General features: G+C 41.4%; 2 protein-coding genes across 3 annotated transcripts in view; both read left to right on the plus strand.

Moving 5' to 3' along the window:
- Positions 1 to 2,641, plus strand: part of TUT7 (terminal uridylyl transferase 7) — a 48,888-nt gene extending 46,247 nt beyond the window's left edge. Inside the window, exons 29-30 of one of the 2 annotated variants that reach the window (XM_048504580.1) lie at positions 1,336 to 1,372; positions 1,660 to 2,641. In XM_048504580.1, coding sequence (XP_048360537.1) covers positions 1,336 to 1,340 — 5 coding nt within the window. In that variant the 3' untranslated portion in view covers positions 1,341 to 1,372; positions 1,660 to 2,641. The remainder of the gene's footprint in view (positions 1 to 1,335; positions 1,373 to 1,659) is intronic. The other variant, XM_048504579.1, reaches the window with a different exon arrangement.
- A 2,377-nt stretch (positions 2,642 to 5,018) lies between these two features.
- On the plus strand, positions 5,019 to 8,922 carry ISCA1 (iron-sulfur cluster assembly 1). Its single transcript, XM_048504588.1, has 4 exons — positions 5,019 to 5,277; positions 6,695 to 6,748; positions 7,943 to 8,048; positions 8,636 to 8,922. Exons 1-4 carry the CDS (start codon positions 5,197 to 5,199, stop codon positions 8,782 to 8,784), a joined length of 390 nt encoding a protein of 129 aa, XP_048360545.1. The 5' UTR covers positions 5,019 to 5,196; the 3' UTR covers positions 8,785 to 8,922.
- The last annotated feature ends 1,774 nt before the right edge of the window (positions 8,923 to 10,696 follow it).

Consider the following 10,696-nt stretch of genomic DNA (forward strand, 5'->3'; position numbering starts at 1 on the left):
TTGATTTTCAATGTCATTGGTTCCTCATACCTAGGGTAGTCGTGAAGTCCCTTTTATGGTTGGTGTCTCCTGCTAACCTGTTCAAAAGTGTTCCCTTGGACACTGTTTCTCATGACTTTACCATTTACACTGATCCCTTCTTTGTGTTTGGGGTCACTGGTCAGACACTGCGTAGTATGCATATAAATCTGTTGGAAGTCAGAGCTGATAGGTACGCTCTTGCATCTCCTTCAGCCAGTCCCCAGAAAATATCTTCTTAATAGCTTTGAACAGTACAGCTGCCAAATGTTACATCAGCAAACAAGGGGAGACAGGTTCCAAGTTTCTCTGTGCCAACGCTTCCTGGTTATCCATACTACAAAATTCTTCCCTGGTTGCTATCCATGTGGTTGGAGAGTCCAATACCACTGTGGATTTTCTCAGCAGTTGGGTGTCATCCACTCGCCAATAGTCACACTAATTCCTTTTGCCAAGATAAATATTTATTTGTTTGCTTTAAAAGGCTTCAATTAGAGCAAGCCTGTTTCCTCCCAAGCTATTTCAAGGTGGGTGGTTTCCACCGTTAGGTCAGCTTATTGCAGTGCTAGTGAATTGTCAGGCTCTTTTCACCAGGACCCAAGCCTCTTTAGCTGCTTTTCTTGCCTCAACATCTTTAAGGTGGTAACCTGGTCTGCTTCATCTACATTTCTTTGTCCCTATTCCATTGATGTGGATTCCAGGAGAGAAGCACTTGTTGGGAGAGCAGTACTATAATCCTTATTTCAATGACAGGCCCACACCCTCTTCATTATAAGTGAGCTGACTACTCTCCCGTGCAGGACTGCACTGAAGACACAGCAACGTTGCACTTACCTTTAATGGTTGTTCATCAAGTGTCTTCTGTGCAGGCATGCATCCCTCCGCTTTTCCCTGCTGTGGGCTGTGTTATTAGTGAACTGGTGCTCTTTCACAGCAGCAAAGGGAGAGCTGGGGGAGGAGTGCTCTTGCAGCCTCCTTTCACTTGACTGTTTTGACAGGAAGCCAGCCTGCTCTCTGCTGTAGAAGCCTTCCTGGTCACATTTACGCAGCTGGCCTGCACAGAAGATACTTGATGAACAACAGTTACAAGTATGTGCAGCCTTTTTTCCCCTGGTACACCCATATAAATTCGAGAGGTTTAGGGTTTGGGTTGGACTGGCTAATTTTCTCTTGTTGAGTGCCTAAGTACATGGGCTGTGAGAAAAGCTAATGCACATTGTAAAAGAAAAATGTTTTAGATGCTCAGCTTTCAAATATTTTAAAACCTGTTTTTCCACAACATGCTGAAATGGTATCTATTTTCCTGTATTCTCCTAGCTTGAGCACCTTGTAGGCCTCAAGTCCTTCATAAAATGTATGTGTTTGAATTACTGAAAAATTGTTGTAAAACATGTTCCATACAATTTGTACTTGAAACCAATTATGTCATAGCATGTTGAAGTCACTGCTTGTTGCATGATAAGTATTCTAAAAGTTCTAAGAGATTTTTAGTTCAAATTTAGCCTGTATCCAATTTCTCCTTGTGACTGCAAAATGGCTTTCCATCATTGTAAACTAAAACACATATTAATGGCAAGTTGTATAAATTGCTTCCTTTGTGGTTATATCTTCAATTAAGTGGTATTTTCTACCCATGCACAGGCAGCCTTTCCAGTAAATACATGACTCAGGGAAAAGCTTCACAAAAGAGGCCCCATCAAGATGCATGAAAGACTGAAGCAATCTTTTGAAACTGCAATACAAGATGACCCTTTTCTTCAGAAATGTTAATTTTTGTTTATAGGCTCCAGGTTCACAAAGCAGCAGCATAAGCAGTCTTCAACTTAAGTTTAAAGAGAACATTTTATTTTAATTAAATTGCTTAAGATGAAAAAGCAATGCATTTTAATGTTCTTACTATAAATTTCCCTGCTCATAATAAGTTCGAGCATTTTAATAGAAAACCAGGATGTCCATATTTACTAGGTAAAATATGTAGATCAGGGAATTCTTCAATCCAAATCACTTCAAAGCGTTGGATGTTTGAGTGCACTTAATGGTGTGCAAGCCAAATATAGTATCACCTTCAAAATATTATTTTTGAAGGATAAAGGGGGTATTTATTAATGATGAACATTTACTGATTTCTTGTGTTAAGTGTCTGAAATGTTTTTGAACTGCTACTGCCATAATTTAGAAATATTTTAATCTATGGGGAGCTAAGCATTGACATTAAGTAAACTTTTATGTAAAATTTCTGTGGAAAACCAGTGCCATTGAGTGAGTTCTTTCTTCTGTTTTATGATAATTGATATGCTGCTGTACTTGTGCAAAGAAAGACTGAGAAGCAGGTTAGTTCTCTTTTCTGCTGCTCTGTTACTTTTCCACTGTTTATAACACACACCCGCATCCGGTGAAATAAAAAGAGAAAACAAAAGGGTATGTTGGCAGTTAAAAGAAAACACAGTGTTTTTATTGAAAAGTAGAGAACCATTTGCCAACCAAGGAATTATTGTCATCAAGGTTTAATGTCAGGATTTTCTGGAGATGCTACAATACCTCCTTTCCAATGAAAGCATACAGTGTAAATTTAAGTCACTGATATTTATGACATTGAAATAAACAGCCAAGTTAAAAGTGTAAATTTCTGAATTCTTTGTATTACTTGAATATTGCTTAGGGAACATCTGCTGTAAATGTAAATATTTTTGGAGGAGTTATATATTCAGGTTTGAATTTCCCACAAACAAAAACATAGGTGACCAGCTCTACTAGAACTTTTGCCCTGATGCAGAAGTTTGGCTTGGAAGAAGTCTTTAGTTCATTCAATAAAGCATGTGAAGCCAGCTCCTCCCAGTACATTTCTTTCCATTAGATGGAAGTGTATTTCCATCTAGTGTTCAGATATGCACCCCATTGAAAGTAATGCTGTATGGGGATTCTGCAGTTTCATAGGGAGAGGGAGAAAAAATTATTTGTCAACCTGTGCCCACTCTATGTATAATTTTATAAACTTCAATCATGGTGTCTACAAGCAGCACAATCCAGATTTTTTGGGGGGTGGGGGGCATGCTTAGGTTGTGGTATAGGGCCAGGACAGCATGTCCCCATCCCTGCCAGTGCAGGCAGCAAATGTTCTACCAGCTGCCCATCCAGGGACGTAGGTATAGATTTATGGGGAGGTTCAGGGGGGCACACCCCCACCCGCCCCATGGCCACTCCTCCCCAAGCCCTGCCCCCATCCTAGCGCTTATAAAAGCAGCTCTCCGAGGCCGGGGATGGCAGACTCCCCTGCCCTGCCCTGCCCCTCACCAGCTGGGCTCCCAGCTGGCAGCCGGCAGTTCCTTCTGTCCTCCCCTCTGGGCAGAAGCATAGAGGGAAAATGGTGCCTCGTGCAAAATCTGAGTTTTGCGCCCCTCCCGGGCAGCCGCTGTGATACTGGAATCCACCCCCAAACAGCATCACTTTCAATGGTGTTTAAACTAGAGAGCCAAATTCTCCTTTTAAATCCACCTTAAAGGGAGAATCTGGGGTCTCCAATTAAACAACATTGAAAGTGATGCTGTTTTCGGCTGGATTATCCCCCACCCTGAAACAGCATCACTTTCAATGTGGCGTAGTGGTTAAGAGCAGGTGCATTCTCATCTGGAGGAACCGGGTTTGATTCTCTTCTCTGCCGCTTGAGCTGTGGAGGCTTGTCTGGGGAATTCAGATTAGCCTGTGCACTCCCACACATGCCAGATGGGTGACCTTGGGCTAGTCACAGCTTTTCGGAGCTCTCTCAGCCCCACCCACCTCACAGGGTGTTTGTTGTGAGGGGGGAAGGGCAAGGAGATTGTAAGCTCCTTTGAGTCTCCTATAGGAGAGAAAGGGGGGGATATAAATCCAAACTCTGAGGATCTCATATTCTCCCTTTAAATTCATGCCGAAGGGGGTGGATTTAAAAGGAGAATCTGGGGAAATTTGGGGGGTGCCTGCTGTCAGGGGTGCAATTGTTAAGCTAGAAGCACCAAACTTTCAGGGATTGTTTGGGGGACTCTCCTAATGATACCACCCCTGGACCAAACTTCACAAAACCTGGGTGGTATTACTGAGTGACTCTCCCAGGTTTGGTGAAGTTTGGTTCAGGGGGGCCAAAGTTATGGACCCTCAAAGTTGGAGCTCCCATCTTCTATTAGCTCCCATTGGAAACAATGGAGGATGGGGGCACCCCCTTTGGGAGTCCATCACTTTGGACCCCCTGAACCAAACCTCACCAAACCTGGGTAGTATCATCAGGAGACTTCCCCAAACAATCCCTGAAAGTTTGGGGCTGCTAGCCTAAACAATGCGCCCGCTGAAGGCCAAAAACCGAAAATACCCTAAAAATGTTTTTTAAACCCACAAACTGGGGGGCGGAGCTTCGGACATAAATGGGGGGAGTTGAACCCGAGAACCCCCCCCCCCCTTACCTACGTCCTTGTCCCATCCCTCAGCTCCGTGGCAGGTGAATCCAGAAGTCTGGGCTCCCTTGAGGTTCTGCTGGCATCCAGAACAGACACTGGGCCGGGGGTGGGGGGGGGCGTTCCAAGGGATGGGGCCAATTTTAGTTGACTTCCACCCCAGGTTTGCAGCCAGTTCTGCCTGACCCAAGTAAGTCCACTGGCCCCATGAAGGGCTTCTTGGTGGCGGAGAGGGTTTTACCTTTTTTTCTCCCTGTGCGTCTGGAAAGCCCATTACAGGCGGTGGGCTGCCTCCAACAGTAGTCTGAATCACGCTCTTAGTCGTTTCTTTTCTAAATTGACTCTTCAGTGGTCTTTTTTTGCCCAGCGCTTCAGGACGTTCCATTGTAAGGCAGTACTAAACGCATATATACACACACACACAAACACACATATTCACACAAATTGTAACAACACGAGAATTGAATTTCGCCGGACCCCGCCCCTCTCACGCCTGTAGCGCTGATTGGTTGCCCGTGGTGAAAAGAGGTTGGAGACCGAATTCTTCTATAACGGCTGAAATTGCAACGCCAAGCTAGTGCTCAATCAGCGGACGAGCTACAAAGGCCGTGCCAACAACCTCCCGCCCCTCCGTGTGACGTAAACAGTGCGGCGGGACGTCACGCGCTGCGTCCGTTCGTCCGTGGTGTTCATGGCCAACCTCAGAGGACAGGGTTGAGGGGGAGGGGAAGATTGGAAAGGAGCGGTTGGAGCTGCTATGGCTTCCTCGATGGTCAGAGCGACAGTCCGGGCCGTGAGCAAGAGGAAGATTCAAGCTACCAGAGCGGCATTGACGCTGGTGAGTCTTTGAGCAGGCGCGGCGGGTCGGGGGCTTTTGCCCAGCACACCCCCATAGTGGAGGCGGGGCTGTTTCCGTATGATAAACAAGCGTGGTGCGCAGGCGTCCCTGCGGTTCTTTCTTGGTGACAATGTTTAGAGGAGGCGCGGTTGGAGCCGCGAACCCGCATGGGGCGTTAGTTGTTTCTCCCTGCTGGACACGGTTCTTGTCCCTTCTAAACACTGGTCGTGTATTTTACTATGGTTGTGTAATGGGTGGAGGCCACTACCACTCCTCCTCCGGTCTCTGAGCTGTGCAAAAGGTTTTACCTGGTGGACTTCTGCCTCGGATGCCGCTGTTTAATAGTGGCAATCTATTTCTTGTGCAGTGCTTGGTCGAGAGCGACATCTTTGTGATGGTTCTTCTGTTTTCCAACACATTTAGTGCTCCTTCAGAATGCCCAGTAGTTAGGCTTAGCCCCTGCTCCTTTTTGTGTTAGTACACACCTCCTGCTTCTAATGAATTTATGGCATAGTTCTACTCGTTTTTCTTATTAACAGTCTAAATAATTAGGTATGTGAAGTCACTCAACCCTGCACAGTAACCCTGTTTCTGAAATTATTTTAAAACTTTATGGGCCTTGTATTTATGTAGGAGGTGTATGTTTATATATTCCATTTACATCTGCATGTGTGCAGTTTATAAGGTAATAGTTTTCAGATACTGTTCTAGAAAGACCTGGTGTTTCTTAAAGAGAGATTCAGTAATGCTGAAACAGCCTCCCTGGAAAACAGTTTACCTATCAATGCAAAGCTTCCCACTGACAACAGGTGTTATGTTTATGTGGGTTCTTTTGGCATGGACAAAGGTTTATTAGGCTTTGCTGGAACCCCACATGAAAAGAATGGGCATCCTAGGGCCCAGCGCTTCAAACAATCATCCTGGTTATCCATGACAGACATACTGAAGTTCTTTAGAGGATAAGTAAGTATGGAAAGCATTCCTTGAAGAAGTTTGAAGACCACTGGTACAGAGCAGTCAACAGTATAGGAAAATAGTATTCCGTTATTTTATTTGCTGTTCAAATGCCACATGATGTCATAAATTTTGGTCCTTATATGGGTCCTTCGAACTGTTATGATGCCTTTTAGATTTCAGGAAATTCACAGTATGTTGTGCTTATGGTTAATCTGTCACAGTCTTCTGTGAAACTTCAATCTTAAATACCTAATTATTTTCCCGGTTGGGAGGCCAATTGCAAAAGTGCTAAAGGAAAGAATGATGGAAGCAGCAGCACTGAACAATCTTCTTCAAGTTTAAATGTGCAGAGAGCATCTTTGTTGTATTCTGGCAACCTTACTAGGATTTGTCCTATTAGTTGCTTTCAGGCACACTTATTCATGTCACACAAAATAATTAAATGAAAATCTCTTTTCAGACTCCCTCTGCTGTCAATAAGATAAAACAGCTACTGAAAGACAAACCTGACCATGTAAGTAGAAAGGGAGGTGTTTATGATATTTCTCATATATTTAATAGTAACTCACAGTAAGCCGCTGATGAGTATAATGATAGCAGCTGGATTTGTGAAAGAGATGTAGTCATTTAATACAATTTAAAATAGTAAAATATTGATACCACTTTTTTAATTTGCTTGTTTGACTGTTTAAGAAAACAAGTGTTGTTGATGAGACTTGTAGGAGTGTGAGCTGCTTATGGATAGATATAAGCTTACTTTTTTTGTGTAGTTAATGGCATTTATCGAGTCTCTTGTATCAGATAGCACAGTGATGCCCATGTGCCAAGGGGCCCACAATACTTTTCTGATTGACCAATTAAGAATTGGTTGGCTGTGCAGCTTTTTAAAAAACATTGCTGTGGCAGTTGTTTTGTGGCTGGCCATGGTGTTATGTCCTGCAACATTCATGTCTGGCAGCCATGTTGTGGCTGTGGCCATGGTGTTATGTCAGAATTCCAAAGGTCCCTGCAAGATTAAGAAGGTTGCAGCTCCCTGATGTAGTGGCTTCTGATTTTGAGGATATTGCATCAGACAAATAAGCTTTGAAAATGTGGGTTTTTAATTTTTGGCAAGCTTAGCACTAGTATTTTTATGTCCATGCTTCCCTAGCTATTGGAAGAGCCAATGTAAATAGAATAGAAATTTGATGTAGAATTTTCTCTATCCTATACTCTGTGGCTGTTAACTTCTGTTTATATAGACTTAATTATTTCTCTGATTTCACAAACTGGCAAAAATTAGTCATTTTAAAGTTGTGAAATTTTAAATTAGTGGAATTTTTGTTGTGCCTAAATGGTTTAATTTATTTTAGCATGATTTAAGCATAGTTAAATTTATCTGAATTGAGACACTTAAGTTCCTTTGGAGAAATGACATTTCAGGAGATCTTACCCTTTGTAAAATTTCAGGCTTACTGAGTCTAGTTCAGTCCTAAGCAGGTGATACTCTTCTAAGTGTACTGATTTCAGTGATGCAGTTTTGCAGTAATAGAAAACTAAGTAACTTCAACCATTCAGTGTCGCAGTAGTCATAACAGATTTATACTAAAAGGAAGAAGTCCTCTGGTGAAGCGGAGTGCTTTTTGAAAAAGAAATTTCTGTTACTGCTTGGAAAATGTGAATCTTGTTTCATACTAACATGTTTCCTAATTGTTAAAAATCATTTCAGGTAGGAGTTAAAGTTGGTGTTCGTACAAGAGGTTGTAATGGACTTTCTTACACTCTGGAATATTCAAAAACAAAGGGAGATTCTGATGAAGAAGTAGTACAGGATGGTAAGCATGTTATGACAGCTAAATGTGGCGTTATGTTTTGTTGCAGTTCTTTAGAGTTTATTAATTTAATCAGTATTCAATTATAGTCATAGAAACTTCTCAGTGAAATCATTGAGAATCAATCTGAATATTTGTGTTTCTCCATTTTTCTCATGCCCTTCATCCTAGGACTCAGGACGGCACATTAAATTGTGTGTCCACCTCAGTACTAACACGGTGTACTGAAAAGATGAAGTGGACACTCTCCTACTAACAAATTTAGTATCAGTATTCTTGTTGTAGATTAGAATGCTTGCTTATAAGTCCTGAAAAGTGGATGAGCTTGCTCATGAGCAAATCCTCCATTTTTGAGCTAACTTCTAAGTGCACATTTCTGTTCACAGTCTTGGGCACTAGGAAAAATGCTTCAGAATTATATTTATGAAGTCTTTTTTTAGGGATTGAAAAATGTTAATGGAGAACAGCAGGTTGGATTGTTGCAATGCACTCTGAGCTGCAGGAGAAAAAACCTTATGTAGAGCAAATACATCAAAGACAGCAAAATTTCTTGAACACTCATCAGCTTTTTCCTTCTTCTCGTTGTCAAGGTGTTAGAGTGTTTATCGAAAAGAAAGCACAGCTGACATTGCTAGGAACTGAAATGGACTATATAGAAGACAAACTGTCCAGTGAATTTGTTTTCAATAATCCAAACATCAAAGGAACCTGTGGCTGTGGAGAAAGTTTCAACATTTGAAATCTCAGGACTAATTCCTTGGTTTTAACACCACAGAACTACTTTCTGGAACAATCTTTTGGGACTTTTTCATGTCTTTAGGCTTTGTGAAATATGGCTGCCTTCCAAGAAAATTAAAGTGCTGCATTTTCAAATTAATCCGTGTGTTAAATTTCAGCCCTCACAGGTTCTGTTTTGAGAGACAGAGAGATTTGTCTGCAAGACCTGAGAACACAGGTACAATAACACATTTCTAATTTGATCAGCAGAAAACTATAGGGCTGCTTTCAGTTGTCTGTGTTATTCACCATATGGACTCTAAAGGAAGTTATTATTTTGGATCAGAATGAATTATAGTATGGTATACATTACAAGTTCTAAAAATTACCTGTTGCACTTTGAAACAAAACTAGACATTACATGTGATAAACATTTCCATGAGTATTCATTTGTAAAATTCTGTAGAGCTTTTCTAAAATCAACTCAATGCTGAGAGGATATGGTTGGAAATCAGTTAATCTGCGTTTTAAATATTTACTTTTTAGAGACCTGCCTTCCCCCTGCCCCCACTCCAACCATTGCTGCCCTTGTAAGATGGAGAAGATCCTTTTGTTGCCATGGTAAGCCAGCGTGGTATAGTGGTCAGGAGAGGTAGACTCTAAATCTGGAGTACTGGGTTTGATTTCCCACTCCTACACATAAGCAGCAGACTCTAATCTGGTGAACCAGGTTCCTTTTCCCACTTCTACACGTGAAGCCTGCTGGGTGACCTTGGACAAGTCACCGTTCTCTAAGAATTCTCTCAACCCCACCTACCATACAAGGTGTCTGTTGTGCGGTGAGGAAGGGAAGGAGTTTATAATCTCCTTTGAGACTCCTTACAGTTGAGAAAAACAGGTATAAATCCAAACTCTTCTTCATTGGGGAAGACATCAGTATTTTTAAAAGGTAGCTTTTCTGACCACTATTATTTTGTGACAGGCAGTGCAGAATCTTTTTGTGGTGTTTTACTATGGTTCCTTGTTTTCATTGCTTCTTTCTTACATTAACATTTTTGCCGCCTACTTCTGAATGCAAATTCTGTCTTCAGTTCATCCTTCTAAGTCTTTTTTGAATCATCATGCAACAAAGATATTAATTTCTGGGCTGTGCAATTTTGTTAACCAGCACTGTGCAGTTTGAATTATTACTAGTTTTGTTAACAAAGCTAAATAAGAGCAGGGTTGTTAACTTCCAAAGCCATCTGCATACTGCAGGAGAAACAAAGGGTGATCTTCATTTGTATTTTAAAAGCCTTCTTACACCCTCTTATACCTAAGTTATTCTTGTTTCCTGCAAAATGATGATTTTACTTCTCATCTGCTTAAGATAAAACCAAGCCTCTTTCTCATCTACAGAGGTATTTCCCAAATGGCCTTCTGTGTTTGTTTGTTTTTTGGTACTGTTACAGTTATCTTTGTAGGCAGACTGATACCAACCATTGTATCAGTGGCAACCATAGTCTCTCCCAGTAATTCATATATTGTAGTACAAGATTGCTGGCTATAGTAATCTTATCAACTGCCATAGATAGTTATACTACAACTTGTATGTTATTGGGAGAAGGTGGCAGTATCCTTATAGCATACTGAATTTCCAGTTATTAAGAAAAGATCAGGAATGTTACTCCATTGATATGTAGGAATGTCAGCTGCTGCAATCTTGCATCCTGTGAATTCTAGAAGCTTTTAAAAATTTCATATTGAGAACATCTCTAGTGTTTGAGCCTTATCAGCGTGGATGAAGAATGAGCTGTGAATGCAACATGTTCTATGTAAAGGTGGTATTGATGTGTGTAATCTTCTAAATTTTCTTTCTTTGTGGTATATTATATAGTCTGTTTTGGATTACAGACATTTTGAATGATAGTGCACTACCATCCTATGAAAATATA

This window comes from Sphaerodactylus townsendi, linkage group LG07, assembly GCF_021028975.2.
Source record: "Sphaerodactylus townsendi isolate TG3544 linkage group LG07, MPM_Stown_v2.3, whole genome shotgun sequence".
Lineage (NCBI taxonomy): Eukaryota > Metazoa > Chordata > Lepidosauria > Squamata > Sphaerodactylidae > Sphaerodactylus > Sphaerodactylus townsendi.

Bases quoted from the DNA above. Each gene is read 5' to 3' on its own strand.
- ISCA1 (XM_048504588.1), top strand. From the start codon at position 5,197: ATGGCTTCCTCGATGGTCAGAGCGACAGTCCGGGCCGTGAGCAAGAGG. The intron at 5,278-6,694 runs GTGAGTCTTTGA...ATCTCTTTTCAG, and splicing joins CCAGAGCGGCATTGACGCTG to ACTCCCTCTGCTGTCAATAA. The intron at 6,749-7,942 runs GTAAGTAGAAAG...AAATCATTTCAG, and splicing joins TGAAAGACAAACCTGACCAT to GTAGGAGTTAAAGTTGGTGT.